This window comes from Dreissena polymorpha, chromosome 15 (assembly GCF_020536995.1).
Source record: "Dreissena polymorpha isolate Duluth1 chromosome 15, UMN_Dpol_1.0, whole genome shotgun sequence".
NCBI classification, from domain to species: Eukaryota; Metazoa; Mollusca; class Bivalvia; order Myida; family Dreissenidae; genus Dreissena; species Dreissena polymorpha.
This window is the reverse complement of record NC_068369.1, coordinates 29,035,448-29,060,447: the sequence shown is the minus strand read 5'-3', so window position 1 is coordinate 29,060,447 and position 25,000 is coordinate 29,035,448. Positions and strand designations below refer to the sequence as shown.

Here is a 25,000-nt window from a genome sequence, read left to right as displayed (position 1 = left end):
AGGGAATGATTGTTCATTTTAAACAGTTTAATGCCTTACAAATATTAATGCAGAAAGGAATTCTATGTGACATGTCAATACTAGTTTGTGATCAAACTTAATTTTAGACATACCAGCTCGACGAATTTATTATTTAAAACTGCGTATACCGAATGCAGTAAAATTATATGGTCGTAGTGTGAAAGTCATTTGAAATCATATGTGATATCCCAGGGGGATGTTTGCAAATATTTATGTCATAATAAATAATTGTAGTATAAGAAAGACATATTCAACACACAATTTAACATCACGTTATATTGATATTTATACAATTCAAGGCATAAACAAGTCGTCGCTGAAATAATGAACCGCTTAACTTGTTTACAAATATTTGAAAAATACATAAACTTAAGCATTACGACCAAACACTAGTTTACATTTCCTTTAAAAAGAAATGAAATGGGACTTAAATTGTTTTAACTAATTGTTTACATATTTTTAATACCTATGTTTATGTAAAAGAAAACCTAAATCACAGGCATTTTGTTTGTGTTTAGAAATCCCGTTGTTTTGGTAAATACTTCGATAGTCGTCAAATAAACAAAAACTTTGATAAAAATAAATGATAAAGAACATCTGTACAACCCATTGAGAAAAAACATGAAAACATCAAGATTTTTTACATTAAAATTTAGCTATCATTGCATAGGTGCGTATCGTGATACGTTTTTGTTAATTATTGACATTGCCGAATAAATGCTTTATTTCCACATTTGAATATTGTGCAAGTTCATGGTCAGCCCTCAAAGTGAATTGTCGGCTTGTGACGGTAAGTAGTACAAATGCTTATGACAATTATAGAATGTGTTGCAATCACCTCACTTGTTGATAATGAAAGATAGTGTTTGCAAACATTTTAACTTGGAAGACAGTGGTTACATTTTCAAACAGTGTCTCGAAAATCAAATACTTTCTACTCAACGGTTATAAATAAAGTTAAAACCACCATAATATAATTATACTACATAGTTTAATGCCTGGAGTTATGTTGTTTTTGTTGTGTTTAAAGGGCCTTTTCACGTTTCAGTAAATTGATAAAATAAACAAAAGTTGTTTCAGATTCGCAAAGTTTTGCTTTAGTTATAATATGTGTGAGGAAACAGTTATACTGAACATTAACCATGCTCTAAAAAAGCTGTTATATGCATCTTTTGACGATTAAAAAACCTGAAAATTATCAAGCATTGCAACGCAAAACGATTGAATAATTTTGAGAGTTCTGTTGTTGTCGTTATATTTTGTGAAACAATGAGGATAACTTATATAAAGTAAAACTACATCCTTTATTGTATAAGCACGGGTGGCCGACTGGTCTAAATGGCAAACGTTTACTCCAGGACGCAAGAGGTCAGTTGTTCGACCCTGTTGAGGGTTACTTTGTTTTCTTTTAAACAAATTTATTCTTTATTTTTTCTGGAGCTTTTTACATCCAATGTTTACATTTATCAATTTAAAGTATTTAATGACAAACTTCAATAAATGCCAAAATCTGTGAAAAGGCCCCTTTAAGCGATTAACCCTTTACAGGGGCTTTAAATAACCGTAGACTTGCGATAAAACCCAACTATACACCACGCTCATCAAATTTTCCTCATGTATTCAGGAGTGTTATTTTATTACATATGAATGGTTTCGTCTTCAGTTACACAGAGTTGTACACGAACTTGTTTATCCGCTATAATCAGTTTAAAGCCTAAAGAAGTTTAGATTACCGACGAAAAAATATGTGCTTAAAATAACATGTAAATATCGATGTTGCAGGTGAAAGATAACAGCTGCGTTCTTTGAACCGAATTTGCTTCCTCATTCAATCAGTTTGAATTGAAAACAAACAGCAAAATGTTGTTTTACAAAAGTTTGCGTGTTTGGATACTGGCTTATTTAACATTAAAAGGTAAATATACTTACTTTTATATTTATAATTATGTTGAGGTCCTAGACTTACATTGTATACAAAGTCTGCTAGTTTTAATTGTTTTGTACGAGATCAATAACTCAATGAAGACCTCCCGTTCAGTAAATGTTTCACAAATCAAAAACAAACACGGATAAATGAATTACTGCAAACGTGTAATTTTTTTTCAAACGTTGCTTTGTTGTCTGTTTTTTTTTTTGGTATTAAATGTAGTATGATTTATATGAATGTCATGTTCTATTAAAACAAGCTATGACGAAAGGATTGACATATAATTGGATCATACGGAAGTTAACGAATCGAAAATGTAGTAATCTTTCGTGAATCATCATATCACTTGCATCATCGACGAGTACGTTTTGCACGATTAAAATTGAAATGTTAAACTGCTGAAGAAATTATGGCCGTGTACATAAATGGTATCAAGGAAAGTTATAACCCCTGGATGAGTGATTGAATTCAAGATTTCAGTGATAATTTCAAATCATGATGTTTAAGTGAATGTTTGCAATGTCCGAAAATAGGGTCCTTATTTAATCTTGGAATTCCATACTATTGAAAATGATTTTAAATCACTTTTAACATTTGTGTTTATTTACAAGTAAGCAGTACATCATACGTTCAAAAAAACCGGTCGAGAGTTATAATAAAAAATACCGATTTCCATAATATTTATTTTAAATAAGATACATCTTCCCTTTCAAAACTAATAAGTCACTTCTATCAGAAAACACAGGGCTCGTCGTTTTTATGGCATTTTATTTGTATGCGGTAGCTGGTGAAAGCTGGTGTTACTTTGAGGGTAAATCAAAATATACACATTAATTATAAAAGCCGTTCGCTGTTACAGTTTAGTTTGCAGATGATGTTTAAACTACCGCGTACAAACTCGTTCCTTTTATCCGAACCAATACAAAAGTAGTTTTGTGTTCTCAACAAAACGGCAATCGAACGGTTGTGAGGTTTGTGACGTAAATGACATAGAACATTAAAAATGGGACAGTAATTTTGAGAAATACTTGTGATACAATATTTATACGCATCACAATTTTTTTGTTTCATAAGCATACTTCTAAAAGTTTCAGCAGCCTATTTTTTAAGCAATGATTCCACCAATTGGGGATCGGCAAAGTGCAATCTGGCGGAACCAAAACTTTCTTACATCCCTGGATCTTTCCAAATCAATGAAACTCTTGGTGTACATAACAACGTTTCTGATGTCTGGATTGGCTATCAGCAAGCAAAGATACCGTTTCTATTTATTAGTAAGTATACCTTATAGATCAGGTTTTGTTATGCACACATATTTCACACCTATTTAATACTTTCATTGCTTGTGAAACATATGTATCCCTTTAAGTGTTCCGTACATGCAAAGTGTTATGAGAGACAGATGGACCATACCCACTGGAACTCAACAATGTCATCACGTAATCTGTTTCGAGGGACAGTATATTTGTGTTTGAATCGTCGTGAGTTCAGGTATATTTATTAAACTGTATTTATGCAAACAAACCCAATAGTACGTTAAACTTCAAACAATGGCATCTACCTTAGAGGATTACACCTGCGTTTTGCGCGCAACATGTCGTCAAAGAGTGACATTTTTTGTTACAAAATGATAAAACAAAGTATGCAACAATAGAACTACTGACTTCTTATATCTTCGCTCGATACAATCCAATGGTAATTATTTAGCAAAGACATTTGAGTCAGAAAAGACAAATTTAAGAGTTAAAAGAATTAAGACTGAAGCAGACAGGATACCGTTGCAAATTTAGATCGCGACATTACATTACCATTTAAGGACATGAATCTTTCACGTGACGCCTCTTCGCGTGTATGCGTAGTATAAGTAAATTGCGATCTAGATTCGGGAATCTATGCATAGGTATAGATATGAAACTAACCGCAAATTTTAGTCCAAACCGATTTCACCGGAATGGGACCATACTTACCAAAATACTGTAATGGCTATTCGGCAGTATTAATTTTTATATTAATATATAATAAAAACTGAGCATTCTGTGTAGTTTGCGTTGATAAAGTCGGAAAGAAACAATTAAACGTCACAATATAGACGTGAAATGCTATTATGAAAATTAAAGAAATGTGATTGCAGTTAAAAATAATTGTATTGTTTTATATTACGCAGGTTGTGGAGAATTGAATATCGAACCAACATACAACGTAACTACTATAGGCTTTTGCTTCAACCTCTGCGGTGGTAGACCTTTCGGAATAAAGTCGTCTAGAGACGACGACATTGTTCTGTCTGAATCGGTGAGTAAATTTGCTTATTGGTTGCACTTAAAACAAATATTACTCGATGAACATTGTTTAGTTGTTCTGAGTATCGGCCAGTGTCGTTACTTTTGCGGTGAAGGACCATTTGCTATTGATCCGTAGGTATCCATTAAAGAAGACGAACACAACGCGTAGAACTTGTCCATTCAAATTTATTTTGTTCATTAAAATAATAAACGATGCTGCAACCAGACTAAAGCTACAGAAGGGAGGCCCCGTAACTGTAAGAAACCACTCCGAACTCTACTGGTCTCTGAACTCCTATCTGATTAATGCACACAATTAAGCTGCCTATATATACACTGAAATACACGAATATCTTATGGTAAATACATAAAGCGAGGGCTCATGCCTTTCAAATTGATATGGATTTAAATACGGGCTGCACATGTTATTCACGATAGCTCATTCAATGATATCCGATGGAAGCGAGGCATTAAATCGAGACTAACCCATTTCTTTATTGCCTTTTTGCCGGTTTGTTTGACGTTATTATACATTTATACGACTGAGGTAACTTCGCAACAAGCGAGATACCAATATTTCCAGCTAGGTAGTTTGACGTTAAAGCGAGATTATACGATTTTATATGTGTTCAATTGTAATATGTTGATAAAAATATGCTACAATAACACAAAATAGGCAAGACAAATTATACATTGAAGACGAATTTCATAGAATGCAGCAAAGACAAATTAGCCCACCGAGCCGATTGTGACGTAGGTATTTTGTAAATATTTTCCTACAATAACCGAAGCATTCGTCTTTTTAGTAGGATCAGAGTTAGTGTTCGTGTGTCTTATGTATATATATATCATTGCAGGAATTTAAAATGAACCGTTAAACTGAATTTTGATTCACATCGCACATGCATGATATACATGCTGGCGAATTCGACTGTACATACATTTTCAATTTCAGAAATAAATATCTGTCTTATTTCGCATTTGTCGACACATGTTCTTCTTAACATTTATTTTAATTTATATTAAATATATGTAGAATAGGTTTTTATACATGTTTTATATAAATTCATAAAAATTTGAAAAAATCGTACAATCTCGCTTTAACATATGATGTATATAATGTTTTTACAAACATGACCAATGGAAATATGCTGTATTTTGAAATTAAAATTAGTTCCCATGACAAACACAAATTCAACTCTGTTTTCAAGTTAAGTTATTCAATTGATAATAAATGAGGGTACTGATTAAGCAGAGGTGAGATTTTTAATAAATACGGTAGAATTCTGCCAATGAACAAACGAGTTGTGTTACTTATATGTATGATTACAATAAACCATTATTATTTTTGCTCAGCAATCACTATTTAATGAATCGCGTTTTTATTGTCTGATTCAGATCCTAGAATGTAAATGCTCAAACGAATCTTTGGCTACAAGTTCACACCATTGCATACCTTCAGCAAATAACTTGTGTGGGGAAAAATGTTATTCTATTTACGATCAGTTGAACGGTGAGTCTTAACTAAGATACTGCTAAAAGTGATAAAAAAGATCTCCTGCTGACACAAACGTATATTTACTCTGTTGTGATTTATGTATAAAAAACATGTTAATATTTTTTTACTATGACACTTGCTTTATATATTTTGAGTTATCGAGACACGTAACAATTGTGCCATTTAAAAGATTGTGTATGTTTATTATGATATGATGGCTCTATATAAATATATAATACTTCAAATCAATCTATATTAACAAATTCTATAATTATATAAATGTTTTTGTTAAGCAATATGGGCTATTTTTTCAGTAAATGAATCATATGTCAGAAATCCGAAAATTGCAAACGGCGATTGTCTGATCTACTACTATCCATATTTCCGATGGGAACCGTGCACGAGGGCAGGATACATGTATAATAAAATCATGTGTAGCAGATACACAATTGAAGGTATGTTTAATAATAGTAAGCACATATAGGAAGTGATAGTTGTCATACACGTTGAAATATTATATTTGTATTACGACAATTGGTTTAATTAGAGTCCAACAATAATATTGAAATGCACTGTTTTGTCGCACAACAGACGTGAAATCAACGGCCTTAATTTTATCCATAATGGCGACATCATGGGTCGAAGGCATGGCATTATGCATAAAAGAAGGGTTCTATCCAGCATTTCCACGAAGTATCATGAATAGCGGTTTTAATTCGACGCACTCACAATATCACTGGACAGGAGTTATCAGAGCAAACACGTTGCTCAAGAAATCGTCCATCGGTAAGTTTTGTTATAAGTATTAGGTCAATACATTGATAACTCAATATGCGGGTTAATGTATTACAATTCAAAAGTACACATCGTGCTTTGACATTTTATTCGTCAAGTAGAATTAATTATCGTTTGTTTTTAAGCAACTCTTAATATAAAAGAAGTCACTGAATATATTCTGAACGCCATTATTTTAGGAGATCTCACACTATATCAAGATGTACACTATGCGTTCCTGACAACAAATAACATGGCGTTGCACTTCACAACAAATGGAAGCAAACGTTCTCTCTGTTGCAGTGGTAAACCGTTTGAATAATTATTTTTATACATTTAGTATTGTATACTTCTCGGATCTTGTATAGATGCATTATATGATACATGGACTACATATCTTTGATCCCCGAAACTTAACTTACCTATGATTATAATTTCGAGAGTATTCTGATATTTTTTTGTAAAAATAAAATGTGTTTTAATGGCATAATATGTTTGGGCATAGATATTTGCTCGTTTTATGTAGCAATATTACTTAACGCTAATCACAGTAACCAGTTTGTTACTTGCTTCAATAAAACGTGAATATAATGTCAGTGCCGGTTCGCGGCCAGTAAAATAATCGTTATATAATATAGACGCTATCGCGTGAACTAGGTGAACTGGAATTTTCTTTGCACCAGAAATATGTTAAATGAAGATATTCAGCGATATAATTATGGTATGTCAATAATAGATTCTTAAAATGTTTTAACAATACCATGATACATATTATTTTTGATTAATTTGACAAGAATTATTCCACCATTTTGACTTATGTATTACGCATGAGCGCGATGATTCTCGATACTGTTAATAATCGAATCAAATAGCAATGCCCGACAAACCACTAAAACAGGTTTGTTCGAAGAACGCGCGTATAAATATTTAAAATATGTACGGATACTTCGCGTGTGGCCGGTTGACTCATATGTTTTAATTTCACTTCCATTCTTCTTTTGGTTTTCTGTTTTGTATCTATAGGTTTATGACCAGCAATATGTAATAATTTAAAATAAACAGCGAAAACTTTGCACAGAAATAGACATTCGCTATCTTTGATCTTATTCATTGAACTCTTTACCATTCACCAACTCCAACCACAATCAACGCCGTATATCTTTTTTAAAGATATTTCTTGTTTTCAATAACTCCATGATAAGTACTAGTTTTGATTAATTAAGTAAGAATTATTCCACCATAGTGACCAATTAATTAAACATGAGCGCGATGATTCACGATACTATTAACAAACGAATCAAATAACTATGTCCGAAAAACCACTACAACATGTCTGTTCGAAGAACGCGCGTATTAATATTTCAATTATGTACGGTTGATTTATGTGTGGTCATTGACTCGTATATTTTCATTTAATTTCCATTCTTCTTGTGTATTTCAGTTATAGATCTAAAGATATATGGTCAATAATATCTAATAATGCGAAATAAGGCACGAAATCTGGCACAACGCTTTATAATTTCCAGGTTTTTAAATCGTCAAAAGATGCATATAATGGATATTTAAGAGCATGTTAAATGTTCAGTATTACAAATTGTAATATCATAATATCTGTAATAATACAAATATCATTACGGTAACGAAAATTTGCGAATCTGAAACAATCTTTTTAATTTTGTCAATTTACCAAAACGTTCAAAAGGCCCATTTGAAACTACATCCTTAACAAACCCCACAATGAAATATAATCAGTTCTTCAGGTTTATTAGATTTGTTTGTGATATTTTAAGTGTTAAATTTAGTTAAATAAAGAATAATACTGTCGGAGTCGTACATAATATATATCTTATATACGTGAATGCAAGTTTATATTACTGCCATTATTATTTCAATTATTAATAGAAACAGAGACCACCTCAATATCACCGTCAACGCTCTCCGTTCAACCTGCCAATACATCAACACAATTTTCATCGACTTCTATTCCAACAAATGTTGAGACAGGTGCAACTAAACAAGATATGCAGGAAGACATACACCAATCCAAACAATCAAACAGAGGTATGCAACTGGTGGTTAATTTACATTTTTTAAATCAATAATCTTATATAATTAGTAGCTTTTCAATATGTTTTCAAATTAAACATTGTAAAAGCAAATGCTTAATGAACCATATATTACAAATTGAAAACGCAACTATTATATGGAACGCGATCTTGCTAAAGCACCGTGTCAAATGTGTATTTCACAGAATAAAAGCCTCCATGACAATTGTACATGTATTGAGAATATATACTACTTTTCATACCTTTTATGTTTGGAAGACTTTCTGGCTATCGGAGTGGGCATTGGAATTACAATCGGAATCATGTTAGCACTTGGAGGTGTAGTTGCCATCGGTTGTGTCAGAAAGAGGTATGAACGTGTGTACATGTTTCGTCTGTAGAGTGTTTTGTAAGCGAACATGAATGAACTGGAAATATAAATCCTGGCACGGTTTAATCAACTGTTATTAGCATTGAAAATTATGTGTACATGACAATTATAATTGATTTTCAATGATATTCATGTAAGATGTGTTTAAGACGCTGAGATCGATTGAAAAAGATGAACATCGATGTCAAATGCAATCGAAAATCACTGTCAGTTTGTAATTTCGTTATCATGGGGCTTGATATTCCGTCTGGGATTTCATTATCCAAATAGTTATTTGACTTATGCATCCATGTTCAATTAATGTATCCATATGCAATATTGAGACAACATTTGTTTACTATGCCAAACACATGGTATCAATAGTTTTGTCCAACACGATGTTCATTTTTAGGTGCCACAAGTATGCGAATAAATACGAAAATATATATAGGTCTACACATTTTTTGTGATTTCATATTTTAATTCTATTAATCTGTTAACAATGTCAAAGCGCATGTCCAGCAAGTCTAGTCTGGAACATCGATATGTGTTTGCCCATTGAAAATCTAACAACTGCAATTTGAATTAAAGACAGATTTTTGGCACCCGAATATTTGCGTTTTGTTATTTAAATATCAAATGACATTACCTTGTGCCTTGTAAATATTGACAACATATCGTGTAGAATTCGGATCAATGTCTGCTTGCTGGTTGGATCAGATTTAGTCTTATTCTCAAGTTAGTCTGAATGGGAACAGGACATTGGTCTTACATATTATATATTTTTCAGAGGAGTATTGCATTGTAGGAAGACCAAATTCACAGAAGGCCAATCCACCCAAAGACAAGAAATGAATTATGAAGACATGATTGACAGAAATGAAATAAATGAGAGTTACTGCGTGCTTGACAGAAATGTTGATTCTAATGAAGGAACTGTTAGCTATGTTAATCAACAAAACGATTTGAACGGCATAGAAAGTAGTTCGAATTATTTCAATACGGGTTCTTAAGAACATAGAACATGCACAGAAAGCTGATACTTTTAGCGATTTCTATGCATAATTTGATTGTATATGCGAAAATGGAGTACACCTATAGCGAATCTAATGTATGCGGCACCAGAATGCTATAATTCACAAATCCTTTTTTTTGGGGGGGTGGGGGGGCGCTCCGAGGACTTTCCTACATGACAAACAATTGTTTGTGTTTTATTCGAATTTTCATGTATGATGAAGGATGAATTACGCATTGGTCGCGCTATGTGAGCCATCCTAGTGGAAAATAATGCAAAATTCCGTTGGTTATTACTTCAATAATACAACAAAAACATCGATTTAATGTCAGGGAATTCATAACTCAAAACACAAAAATACAAGTTTACATGTTTTGGCTATGAATTAATTCAAACATACCACAGTAACGTACTGCTTTACAACAAACTTAATCGCATTGTATATTAACTCACGATTTTTATATGATTAAATGGCTTTGTTTTAGTTTGGAAACGAACCTTCTTAATGTGATTTAATGCTGATATTTTTTGTAATTATATATGTTGCTTTTCTGTCATATTAAAACAACTTTCTCGATAATTTGTTTCATAAGTTATTGCATTTAAAACCTACATTTAAGTTAATGAAATGAATTATCTTGTAATCCTACGTAATACGGATTGTGATGTTTCCATGGTAATAGTTACTACACTTAAATGTTAAGTGAATAACTCTTGGCCAAGTGTGAGCATTTAGCTCCTTAAACAAGTTGAACAACTGATGCTTGGCATCGTCCGTTTCAATAGAGTGACACTAGTTGTATTTAAAAGAGTGTGTGCGTGCTGCGTAGTTGTGTGCTGTAAGCGAATTTGTTCTGTTTCGCGTACCTACTCATAAATAAAAAACGACCATAGCTTCTCTCCTGCTCATGTTGCTTATTTTTTACTTTATTTATATTTAAATATCTAGTCGTTACCATCAATAAAATGCAAGGAAGATAGGAGTCGTCAAATTAACATATATATTCTGATAAAAAAAAATGATTCAGAAATAAAAACAATGCGTTTTTTAATAATAAGCATCATACACATGTATACGAAATGATGTTTTTCCTGCGAAAATTTAGCTATCATTGGAAATTAAAACACTTTATTTCAACTTTCGGATATTCTAAGAGATAGTTCAAAGTCAGTCCTCAAAGTGACTTTTCTAGATTATGACGGTTATAGGTAATAGTGCCCATGAAAAGCATAGAATGTGTGGCGATCATCTTACTGACGCTCAATTTGTCGTTGTAGGCCCCCGTGCTCTAATTATCCTACAATGCACCCCGCGAACGGAAAATACACATATATGCATCCGGTCATACTCCGGGGTACCTTTTAGAATATTTTCCGTACGCCGGGGACTTTGTAGGATAATTAGAACACGGGGGCATACAACGACAAATTGAGCGTCAGTAAGATGACCGGGGTACTTTTAAGGAGTACGTGAGACGACAATGGCCAATCGAGCATTTCTTTGGAATAAGCAAATCTAGTGTCTGCAAAACAATGTCTCAGCACATCAAATACTTTCTACACAATGGGGATAAATGACCTTAAAATATCTGTAATTTAATTTACTACATATTAAAATGTCTGCTTTAATGTTGTTGTCGTAGTTAAAAAACGGTTTCCCTTTTTTACTTTCTTGAATCGTAGACTTACGATAAAACATAACTATACAACACTTATTTTATTTTCCACGTGGATTCAGGAGTTTGATTATTCGATTACATATTTTTGGCTTCGTCTTTATAGACACACAATTGCAATCGCCATTGAAATCCGCAATTATCAGTCGTAACGAGATTATATTGCCGACAAAAAATTATAACAAAGACATGTAAATCTCGATGTTGCAGGTGAAAGATAAAAACTGCGTTGTTTGAACCAAATTTACTTCCTCATTCAGTCATTTTGAATATCATAAAACGATAAATTATGTGGTTTTACAAAAGTATATGTATTTTGATACTGGCTAGTTTTACAGAAAAAGGGTAAATATACATATTTGTTATGTATATCTATGTACAGGTAAGTATATATGGTTTAAAGCTTACACTGTTGTGACGATATGGAGTTTTAATCTAATAGCATTATTTTCGTTCCCAAAATCATTTGTTTGTAAAGCTGAAAGTAACTTATGTAACGTAAGTCTTTTATATCTCACTTTTCATTTAAATCTTTATCTAAGATGATTAATTATTGAGTAACTATACAATCTAACTTAAAAGTAAATAAACACGAAGTATACTTGTTGCATGTATTTATACATGTTTTAGTTGTGGCTGTTTTAAATTTAAATTATATGTCCGTCTGAATTAAAACATAAACGTGAGCTACTTTTGCATGAGCAGGAGATAAATCTTAAAATCACTTCCAGGATATTTATTTATGGACAGTGAGCAGTTGACGAACGCTAAGATATTGGTCTTAACACACATAACAAACACAAACTTTTTTTAAACAAATCGATATAGATAACGAAATGTTGTCTATCATGATGATTAATAATTGTCCCTCGTCTACACTAGAAGTAGCCTTACGCATCGGGTATTCATTAACACAAATCCAGGTAGAAAGCTTTGTCAATCATTTGAAGGGGATTTTATCATCGTTTTGTTAAATGCATCTTTGATTAATTTAGTATCTGGTTGTTTTGGTTATCAATGTATTCTGACCTACACGAATGACATTTTATATTTAGACAAGCGACGGCGAAAGTGGATCAAACTGAAGTTAACGAATGGAGAATGTTGTCACTCTTTTGTGAATTATCATACCACTTGCATCATCGACGCATGATGCATATAAGTAAACACGTTTTGCATGCTTATATTTGAAATGTTAATAACTGGAAAGTATGCCTGTATATATAAGAGGTGTCAAGGAAGGGCGTAACGCATTGATCAGTGATAGCACAAAAGATTTAAGTGAGAATATAGTATCATGACGTTTTGGTTAATGTTTTTAATGTTCGAAAATGGGTCCTTGTTAAATTGCGCAAACTCTTGAATGTGACATTAAATCATTATTAACAGTTGTGTTTATTTATCTGTAACCATTATATCAGACGTCCAAATACCAATCTACGTTCTAATAGAAAATACAAATATGCCTTCCTTTTTATTACGATGCATCTTCCCTTTCAAAATTAACTAGTTATTATAATCAGCAAAATAAATGCTCGTAATTTTTATGGTTTTGTATTTGTATGCGGTAACGGATGATAGCTGCTGATACATTGAGTGTTTGTCAACATATACAAATACAGCGTAAAACACGTTCGATGTCACAATTTAGTTTGCATAAACTACCGCATGCATGCTCGTTTTTTATATACATTATAAAGAAGTGAAACTCCAGCTGCTGGAGCAGTATTGAATTCTCATTACAAACAATTAGTTGGTCCAACATAAACACAAAATATGAATAAAGCTGGGGTCACCGCCTTGGAACGGTCAATGCAAAGCATTGGGGGTTTAAACCTGGTTATAGAGCGCTCAACCTCACACTTGGCCCAGCAATATTCAAAATACATTTAAGTGTAAATAAAATCTAACGTCATAGCGTTGTAACTCAAATTAAACAACAATAAAATGGAATTAAAACGCATTCAATTTAATTACTATTTAATTACTCAATTGCATTGAAGATACAAGAGTAACAGAGTTACAACTTTTTGACGAACGATCAAATAAAACTATTAACAATTGTCAACTACATTCCTTCTTTATAGAAAGAGATTTGAGAATATAGCATCATGGAGTTAATATATCAGATAATCATCGCGCAAATACAGGAAGAAACAGCAATAATGGGTGTAAAAATTCCATATTACATTGCTTGGTTGATTATGTGACTGCTAAAAAAAACAAAAAACAAAAAAATAATAATTAAATACCTCATACAATTTTTCCTACATTGTGTTTTTATAACACGCGGCAATTGAACACTGGTCCGATTTTTGAGGTGATGTAAATGCCATAAGAACATGATTAAATGGGTAGGTTATTTGGAGGAATACTTGTGATCAAACATTTATAAACATCTCAACTTTTTGTTTAATAAGCATATTTTTATCAGTTTCAGCAGACTACTTTTTAAGCAATGGTTCGACTGTTTGGGCAATGGTGACCTGCAATCTGGCAGAAGCAAAACTTAGTTACATAACAACGTTTCTGAGTTCTGGATTGGTTATCAAAATGCAAAGATACCGTTTCTATTCATTGGTAAGTATATATTATGTATCACGTTTTGCTATCCACACAGATTTAACAAAATATTTTAATTGCGTGTAAAAATATTATTCCTCTCGGCTGGGGAATGTTTTGTGCATGCAAAGTGTTAGGACAAACAGATAGACCAACCGACCGGAACGATACAACGTCAGCATGTAACGAGACAAAATATACTTGTGTTTGCATTATCGTGAGTTCATATATATTTATTTACCCGTATTTATGCAATATAAACAAGTGAACATCCAGTTGTTCCAGCAGTATTGCATTCTTATTATTCACAAGTTCGTGGTCTTTTATTTATTTATGGCAAGTGACTAATTGCCAAAACAGTACGGCACAATAGGAAACAACATGCACACATAGTAGAATAAAGCTGGGGACGGTAAATTCAAAGAACTGGGGGTTAAAACCGGTTTCAGAGCGCTCAACCTCAACCTTGGCCAAGCAATATTCACGATACATATAAGTGTAGATAAAATTTAACCGCATAGCAGTGCAACTCAAATTAAACAATAACAAAAGGTTAACAAACGCATTTAATTTAATTACAACAGCAAACGAATCAACTTCGTACGTTAGACCTCAATTACGACATTCATCTAAGAGGATGACACCTGGGTTTTGCGCGTAGCACATCGTCACATAGTGGCATATGTGTTTTCTTATTAAATAATAATAAAGCGAACACGAGCAAAGATACACCGTTTACCTTATGTAAAGTTGTGCTTAGCATAACTGACCTATTGTATTTTCACTCGATACAAGCCGCATGCTTCTAAACATTAACTAACCTATGGTATTTCGACTCGATACAAGCCACATGCTTCTAAATATTAACTGACCTATGGTATTTCCACTCGATACAAGCCACATGCTTCTAAATATTTAAGCAAATAAATTCGAGTCAGAAAGGAAAAAAGACAGAACTTAAGAGTTGAGAGAATGGAGACGGGAGCAGAAAATATTTTATTGTATTTTATGCTTTCCGATGGTTAATAGAGAAATATCAGTGAAAAATACTGATATTTCACTGTTTGAAACAGTGAAGAATAACAGTGAAAATTATCTTTGGTTCCCCGATTGTAACCCCAAAGGGTGAATACTCTACATTGAATTTTCACAAAAACATACGGATTAGCTTCCTTTGAAATTCATGTAATAACATTTCGTGACGCACAACGGGGAATTATATTATACGGAATGTTAAAAATACAAAAATAATCATTTGTAAGCATAAAATAAAAAGAAAATTTTAGCAATCATAGAATTTCACTGGTGGCGCAGCAACGAGTAAAAATATTTGTTTCTTTGACCACGAGTGAATTAATATTGATATTCCACCAAATGCAACACATAAATTATCCTCTATATATTTAGACCGCGATATTTTCATTTAAAGACCTGGATCTTTCGCGCATGCCTCTTCGGATTTATGCGTAGTATAAGTAAACTCCATCTAGAATCGGGACTATATGCATAGGTATAGGACTGAACCTAACCGAAACAGTAAGATAGACGTACGACGGACGGACGGGCACACGCCCTTTTTCCGAACCAAAGTACTGTAACGACAATTAGGCAGTTTTTAGTTTCTACATTTTTATAAATACTGATCACGCTTTTGCTGATCATTTACAAAAAGTCGGAAAGAAGCATTCAAACATCACATGATAAGCGTGAATCGCTTATTAGGAAAATTAAATAAATGTGGAAGCAGTAAATATTTTTTGTATTGTTTTATATTATACAAGTTGTGGGGAACTGAATAGTGAAGCAACATACAACGTAACTACTATCGGCTTTTGCTTCAACCTCTGTGGTGGTTTGTTCGAAATAAAGGCACTCGACGACAACGACGTTGTTCTGTCTCAATCGGTGAGTGCATTTTCTGAACTTTTAACCAATATTAATCGAAACACATTGTTTAGTTGTTATCAGTATCCGTCATCGTAGTTAATTTTGCAATTGAGGACCATTTGCTATACAAATTACCAATGAAAAAATATTTTTTGAAAGTACAATCACTTCTCATGACTGATTCAAATGAAACTCTGCTTACAAATATGGTATTTATTTGATAATAAATGATATTACTGACGGTAAAACTTTATAATTTTTAAAATATGGCAGACTTCAACACGATGAACAAACGGTTTATGTTGCTAATACTTATTACTCTAAACCATACGACTTTTTGCAGAGACATGACTTTTTAATTAATCGTTTTTCGTCTTGTCTGATTCAGACTGTAGAATGTAAATATCTAGACCGACCTTTGGCTACAAATTCTCAACAGTGCATACCTTCAGAAAATAACATGTGTGGCACAACATGTAATTCTATTTACGATCAGCTGAACGGTGAGTGTCAATAATAATTCTGCTTATAGTGATGACAATTGTAGTTTAACGCTGTTGTTTTGTGTGTGTGCTTAAAACGTATAATAATGTTGAGTACATGTATAATGTATCACTTGTTTAATTTATAACACTGTATAGCTTTATTATTATAATATGTCCTATTGTCCTCACTAAATAAATATATTACACTTTAAATCAATCTATATGAGCACATTCTATAAGTAAAAATGGTTTTTGTTAAGCAGTATATGCTATTTTTCAGTAAACGAAACATTTGTCAGAATACAATAACACATTTGCCATCAACTGGTGTGTCCACAAAAGTTGAAACGACTTCAATGTCGCCTTCTAAGTTCCCCGTTCAACCCTCGAGTACACTAGCACAATTTTCATCGACTACTAATGTTGAGACATGTGAAACTTAACAAGATATGCAGGAAGAAGTACACCAATCCAAAACATCAAGCATAGGTGTGCAACTGGTGGTTAATTTACATCTTTAAATCAATAAGTGTATATAATTAGTAGCCTGGTTCAATTTATTGTTAAATAGAGCATTGTAAAAGCACATTTTAAATGAACCAAATGTAACATATTTGGAACGCAACAATAATATTAAATATGATCTTACTTAAACACCATGCCTTAATGTGTGATACATAGAATAAAAAAATCTATAACCACAAGTATTGAAAACCGTACACTTTTCATATCTATGATCTTTTGAAGATTTTATGGCTATAGGAGTGGGCACTTGGATTCCGATCGGAATCATTTTAGCAATCGAAGGTGTAGTAACCATCAGTTGTCTCAGAAAAAGGTATGCAACAGTGTTAATGTATTGAAAGTACCATAGCTTTTAAAAGCAAATTTGAAAAAGCATTGTCAATCCTTGCATCGTGTTCACACACGAAACTAGAATTGCAAATCATGAGCATGAACAATTATATTGATGTTACTTTAAACGACGCTGAGATCAATAAAAAACCAGATAAATATCGATATCAAAGGCGATTGAAAATCGTCTTCAGTCAAGTCGGAACATTCGCAATTTTTCGTCTCTTGAACATCTAATACTAACGTTTTTGGTAGATCAAGTTTATCAACGAATGCTCAGATTGACATCAGCAAAGATTGTAATTATTTGTCCACTTCTGCTGAACTGCAACTGCCAAAATTGTTTACCATAGTTGATTGCCCGGGTTATTCCGATGTAACGGGTGAAAATAAAACTAAGAAAGAATTATGTGCTGAACAATCAATTTTTACCAAAAAAAGGATGTCAGTCTTGATTACTTTTGATGATAGTTTGGAGAATGCAGAGACAGCAACGAAAGAGCATTCCATCAATAGCGGCTCCGACTATAATGTATCGATCCCAACTGAACAAGGAATGTCAACTTTGCCCAATATCGAAGAAAGTTTTAGTTATTCAGAAACAAAAACTAGGCAGGGCCCTATTGGCAATATCGGCGATGAGTTGCCGGAACCTTCTGAACAGATAAATTCACCAGTTATTGCGTCAGATGACTGTCTTTGCTACCCGGAGTCTATAATTCGTCAACAGACCACTGGCGACTTTTCCGGACCAAATGCCTTGAGAAAAGCCAAACTTGAACTGGGTACATTTAATTATAGCGATTTTTTTTCTTCAAAATTCTGATCTGGACGAAAGTAAACATACGACAAAAAGCGATACTGAGAACGAATATTTAATTTCAACCGAATTGGGGATGACAAAGTATATCAAAGTTGATGAATATTGATGATTATTTGAGTGATTCAGTAAAGAGTACAGAGAATCCGTTGAACAGGTTCAGCAAGGACATAAAGATTTCTTTAGATCGAGAAATGTCCAAATTGATTACTATAGATGACTGTTCGTGTAATCCAGAATGTACAACGGTGAATACGCCCACTGGCGATGTTTTAGCAAAATATGTGTCGATACCAGCAGAACAAGGAATGACAGAAGTGATCACTATGGAAGAATATTCGTCTTTTCCGTGCGATTCAATAGATGAGCAGTGTTTCGGAAATGAGGTAATCAGTACAGAACACAGAGAGGAAATCATTTACATCCGTAATCCCAAGGACCTGTCGGTGCCAGATGAATTTTGTATGTCCAGACGTACGGATTCAAATATCTTTCCGGAATATCCCGATTTAACTGCTAGTGAACGGAATTTCCTCTGCGACGATTATGAAATATTTGAGGAAAAAGGTGCACATGAAATGTATGAACTGGATGATGATTATCTTTCCGATATTCCTGATAGTGATGAACGTAAACCAAAAGCTCACCAAAGCGGTCCTGCGTTGATAGCAAAAGTAACAGCAGGACAAGGAATGCTAGAAATTAATGACGATGATTATCCTTCAATTTGTCCAGGCTTATGGCGTGCACTATGTGGCACAAATACAGAGTATCTGAAACTACGTATATGTCACCCTAGCAATAACGACGATAGTGTTATTCAGTCTGAGACATTATCATCACTATCAAAGTTGCATACATTAGATATATGTCGTTACTATGACTGCCCTAATGTGTGGTCAGCTGTATGTGATGTGAACATAAGGAATCTGAGCCTGGACTTAAGAGGTACGGACACATGTCAATACCCGAATCTTGAATTACAAATGCTAACTAAAGTGAAAACATTAAGGCTTTTGTTGTATGAATACACAGACTTTCATCTGCCAGACTCTGTGGAACGTCTTTTTCTAATGTTTACATCGATGTCAACAGTTTCATTAAGTCTCGTGTTAAATAAACTGATCACAACACATGTCAAATGTGAGTTGATGTTCTGTTATAACGAACCTTTGGATGAATATACCAAAGTCAAAGAGGAAGTTGCAGCAACAGCAACATCGTGTGATATTTCATTTGTACATTATAGCGCAGGTTGCAAGAAAACGGACGAAGAAAAGTCATATTTTGTTGGGCGGTCGTGTTTCTTTGAAAGAGAGCACATACATATGACTGTAGGTCTGTATGACTATTAGTCCAATTATTAACTTGAAAGGTCGTAGCAACTAGGATGTTTAGCATTTGCAGTTTACTAAGGTCAAATCGGTAAACTACCTTAACTTGTTATTACTGTAATTATTATTATTATTATTATTATTATTATTATTATTATTATTACTATTATTATTATTATTATTATTATTATTATTATTATTATTATTATATTATTATTATTATTATTATTATTATTATTATTATTATTATTATTATTATTATTATTATTATTATCATCATTATTGATATGGATTATTATTATTACTGGTATGACTGTAATTATGATAAGTATAATAGGTATTTAAATATCTTAATTGAAATTTTCATTATTACTTTTGGGCGTATTTATATGCAACTTTGTACACAAAGCCTCTGTGTCAGAAAATGTACACACAATTACTTTGTATATTGCGAACTTAGCCGTCGTCATTTTCAATCTTCAATGTTATTACTATTAATAAATATAGGCTCCAGTAAATTAGAAGATCAGAAAATACCTTTTCTAAAATGTTGAATATTGGTAAATTAATTCAATAAACAAACTTCAAACTTCTATTGGTGTTCATTTCGTACAGTCTTGCTTTGTATATTCAGGTTTGACGAGGTATGTTTTTTTTAAATGTCTGACATGATAAGGTAATCATTTCAAATGTTAAACAAAGAGTATGTGATAATTTCATTCAAAACTGGAATCAGAGATTATGTTCCTCAAGTAGAGGCATTTTGTGAAAAAAAAATTGCCACTTTTTAATTTCAGCATGATCTAGATTTGTGCACATTTGAAATATTTCGAATAAGTTATTCTAAATCCTTTTCCAGATCCTATATGCGAAATAAAGTTTAATATTTGTTATATAAAAGAAGAAGAATTTCTTTTTGTTTTAAAGTATACAATATATTAAAATTATGATCTTAATATAGACTATTTTATTATTGACAACGACTCAACATGTTTCATGTATAAATCATTTTTAGAAAAGGATTATCATACGTATGCACCGTATTTGTCTATGTATGTGTGAAACAGTCATTTTGAAATGACTGTCAAAACTTTTTTGAATATCATTGATCAACTGCCATTATTATCTGTAAATGAAGGTTGTATAACATTATCTTGGTTGTTTTTACACGACAATATATTCTGTCTTCTACGACAATAATGATGGATTTTAAGAATGATAATGTTTTGCATTTCAGCTATTATGTCAGACTTAAGCGCTGCTATTTTTACACAGAATATTACATGACGTTTGGAAAATATATATTTTTGATTTCGTAGATGGTCTGTAAATGGTTTATAAAACTCAGGTTAATTAATTTCAAACGTATTTATTTCAATACACTTTTTCCGTCTTTGTTTATCTAACGACACCTTGTCAGAATATAATTAAATATTTAACTGTGACCAGAGCCGTTCACCTACTTATATTTTCGTTTGTTACATGAAGCAAACACGTGCAAATGCTAGACTTCTGGTATATGTTTGAGTCGTAATTGACATGTATTTTATTACAGCTAACTGTAAGATAGCTCAACACACGAATACAATTATTTTACTAACAAGCCTTTTTTCTATTACTTTAAAACATTTACATACTGCTATGTATACTAGCATCATAAGCACGTGCCTCATGAAATGAATTGTGTTACATTGGTGACTTTCACATAATTATTATTATTATTATCATTATTATCATTATTTGTTTGTGTAAATAAACCTTAGATATGTAAAATACAATATATTGTTTTTATTTTTGTAATGAAGTGCTATCATCACAACTTTATGTAATTAAACATATGTGCTTTAATTACGCATATTTAATAACAGATATACTATCAATAGTTATTTATATACTAGTACAATATATAATCATTCGTATTTATAGTGTTGTAAAGAAACGTATTTATACTTTATATAATCATAAATTATTTCCTTTGTAAATACTTTAAGCATAGTTTGTCTACTTTGCCTTCTGGCTTTTTTTGGTTTTAATGTAAATAATAATAATATTAATATTATTATTATATTAGTATTATTATATTATTATTATTATTTTATTTTTTATTATTTTTTTATTATTACTCTTATTATTATTATTATTATTATTATTATTATTATTATTATTATTATTTAATAACAATTATACTGATTATATGCTTTTTGAATATCTTGCCACTACTGCGGTTTGTATTAAACATTCAAGTATTGGAAACCTCGTTTGTTTTCGATTAACCCTATCCTATTCGCTAATAGCATTTTTCGTGTCCGTATATCATGCTATGGGCGTTCCAAACTTTCTGCGGGACCTTGGCTATAATGCGCTGTAACTCTTCATGCAACTTTTCTATATCCTCGTGTTTATTGTTATATGTTGATGCGTAGAACTTTTTGATTAATTCAGAAGCTGTTTAGAGTGTAATTGTCTTTTCAAGGTTGGCACAGTGGCAAGAAATTAATAATTAATGTTACGTAACAACTTGTCACATTAACATTGTAAGTCAGCTGTAGAGTTGTGTCCCTTGGATACGATGGCCGTGTTTATTTGCCGCTTTTAAATTTAAAGATAATGGGGATTTGTATAGTTTTGTGAAGGTCGAGGGTAGGTTGAAATGAAAACCGTTACAATTTCAGTTTTGGTATTTGTTAAGAAATATTTCTTAATATTCTGATACATATATGTCGTTTTAAGGAAATTTCTTGTATTTTTTTACAACGTCGAAAACAATGGTCTCAAGAAAACACAGCTTAAATGCCTTTACAAAAATATACTTTTTTCTTGAAAAATATGTATACATACTATTCGCGAATCAATAATTCGACTAAATCTGGGTTCAGTGCATGTGCGTAAAGTGTCGTCCCAGATTAACAGATTGCAGTCCGGTTTTTGTTGTAAGGAAGTATCTTATAAGCGAAAATCAAGTTAAGGCGGAGAGCGTCTTTCCGGGTTACACGGGATATTCTGGAATGAAACTTTACGCACATGCATTAAGCCCCATTTTCCCAGAGCGAGGCAAAAATATTGAACAACTTATATAGAAAAAAAACATGTTGGAATCCGAGATTCTTTTAGTGAAGACAATTTAAGTGTAGACTTGTATTTACTTTAAAAGAACGCAAATTGATATCATAAATGTATATTCGGTTTCAAAAGTTTTTATCGTGTGACTAAGCCACATGACGAGGAACTACTTTCCGCGTCCATTTAAGTGATGAGTGGAATGTAGCCGGTGCACGAAATATAGGGATTGGTCGGGAACCTTTCATCACGCATGCGCACGCCACATTGAGAGTATGTCTCTCTAAATTAAACGCATCTCTTCTGCGCCCAAGGTAAAACGGTGTGCAGAAATCGAAAACGGCCAATAACGAGAAAAAACGCATGTAGCCGTGGCAGAAATAAATCATCATTCGCTAATTTCATGAGGGGAGAAATACTGTAATTCGCGCAAAACCTTTTAAAAACCGATTGACGCTGCATAAGAGCCCGGAATGTCAGCGCGAACAAGTCTGCGACGCCTGGTTTTAGCATTACGGCGCGCTGGCGAGCTATTTTGCGGATATCAATTCCATTACTACGGTTTGAACCGGGAAATCGAAGCGACATCGTGTTGATAGAAACATTTTGGGAATCGTTCAAGATCGGTACAGTAATTTTTTTGCAGACAAACAAGTTCTGATAAGTTTGTACCCGAACCACATGTAATTAAGAAAATGATTCTTGAAATGCCCCCATTTTAAGTATGCGACAATTGGTTGCGTAAAACAAAGACATATGATAAAAAGGTTAAAAAATGTTCATTTATGATATGTTCTATAATCAAATGATATAACAAAAGCATGCAGACATTGCTCCATATGTAATTAAATTCAACGGCATTTAAATTTACATGTTTGAAATTCTAGTTTCTTCGCATGGTAAAATTTCTTACTTTTTAAAGAAAAATCTGTTTTAAGTTAGCATATACTAAAGAACTACTAAATATAAATTCAACTTCAAATATTTCTTTGTGGCAATTATATTAGGTGACTGAGAGAAAAAAAAGCATTATGCTTTGACTGTGTATAGTACAATCGCAATTCAAATTTAACCCTTTCAGTGCGGGAACCGAATTTTAAAGGCCTTTGCAAACAGTTTGGATCCAGATGAGACGCCACAGAACGTGGCGTCTCATCAGGATCCAAACTGTTTGCTATTCTGATAGCATTCTTTGAAAAAAAATGAAGAAAATGCTAATTTTATAAATTCAGCAGACGACATTTTAGCAGACGACAAATTTCCCAGCATGCAAAGGGTTAAACGCACAGTATTGATAAAGAAGGACAGCTGTATTGTAATATCATTACTCCTAACAAATAAGTTATCATTATACATAACTCTCTATTTTATGCTTTCCGGTGATTTATAGAGAAATATCAGTGATTTAAAACAGATAATCCACTGTTTCAAAAAGTGAAAATTAACAGTAATAATTTTCTCATATACTGTTATACTTTGAAATGACGTCCTTTTCATGACGTTACGACGTCATCATTTTAGCAAAACACATTAATCATATATACGGATTAAATAAAAAGAAACTTTGTTGGATTTGACAGAATATCGATTTTAATTCGCTCATGATCATACAAACATGCAAGCATATATTTTTTTCTTTGATCACTCGTGAATTAATATCAATTTTTCAGTCGACGTCTCAAAGTTAGTAAGGTAATATCGCGTTCGAGTTGGTATAAACAATTGTAAAACAAATTAATACATTAAGAGTTTTGGCACAAGTTGCATATCAAACATAATTCTTAGTACGGCCTACTGGTTTAAAGCACATTGCTGAAAATATAAATGTAAATAAATAAATGTTTAATGCTTTCCGAAATATGCGTATATAATAACCATTAATAATCCTGTGTTGTTCCAGCAATTAACGGCTAATGTTGACAACGTCAAGGGACGTAAAATCATTACTTGTTCAGAGAGTTAAATTAACTACGAGCAAAAACAAGATGGGGTAAATTACACGGCTCATTTCCCCACCCGCTGGCGTCACAGCCTCGTTCTGAGTCGTTAAGTCCGGAGTGACGAAAATTGACTTCCTGTGAAGAAGATTGAAAACCCACACCGTTCAGTACAGGATATGGTATACTAAATATATAAACTTCCGCAGCAAGAATTAAAAAACAAGCGCAGCGCATTTGGGTTCATTAGCAAAACGAGAACTTACACTTGTTATGTAATGTTTTGCACTTGCTATGAAAACAGTTTGTCAGTGATTTACATGATTGCGTGAAAAGGGAACAAGATTGAGGACGCTGATAAATCGACTATGCAATTTTGAAGTAGCAGTTTTGTAATAACTGGCGTTCGTTGTTTCGCGTTAAAATATCACTGGTGCCACGATGTCAGATGAACG

At 32.7% G+C, this 25,000-nt stretch overlaps 3 protein-coding genes across 4 annotated transcripts in view; 2 read left to right on the top strand and 1 right to left on the bottom strand.

Moving 5' to 3' along the window:
* The window catches only part of LOC127859649 (uncharacterized), a 53,292-nt gene extending 32,985 nt beyond the window's left edge, over window positions 1-20,307 (top strand). The window contains exons 6-7 of the mRNA XM_052397155.1: window positions 18,375-19,165; window positions 20,288-20,307. Coding sequence (XP_052253115.1) covers window positions 18,375-19,165; window positions 20,288-20,307 — 811 coding nt within the window. The remainder of the gene's footprint in view (window positions 1-18,374; window positions 19,166-20,287) is intronic.
* Window positions 1-25,000, bottom strand: part of LOC127861068 (40S ribosomal protein S19-like) — a 251,655-nt gene that overhangs the window by 75,805 nt on the left and 150,850 nt on the right. The window lies entirely within an intron of this gene.
* LOC127861059 (uncharacterized) lies at window positions 1,640-10,910 on the top strand. 2 transcript variants are annotated; one of them, XM_052399422.1, is made up of 10 exons: window positions 1,640-1,936; window positions 3,046-3,222; window positions 4,113-4,240; window positions 5,629-5,743; window positions 6,043-6,183; window positions 6,320-6,514; window positions 6,703-6,807; window positions 8,405-8,563; window positions 8,827-8,917; window positions 9,708-10,910. In XM_052399422.1, exons 1-10 carry the CDS (start codon window positions 1,882-1,884, stop codon window positions 9,928-9,930), a joined length of 1,389 nt encoding a protein of 462 aa, XP_052255382.1. In that variant the 5' UTR covers window positions 1,640-1,881; the 3' UTR covers window positions 9,931-10,910. The 2 variants fall into 2 exon arrangements, with proteins under 2 accessions (XP_052255382.1, XP_052255381.1); XM_052399421.1 differs by having other exon boundaries at window positions 1,642-1,936; window positions 3,037-3,222.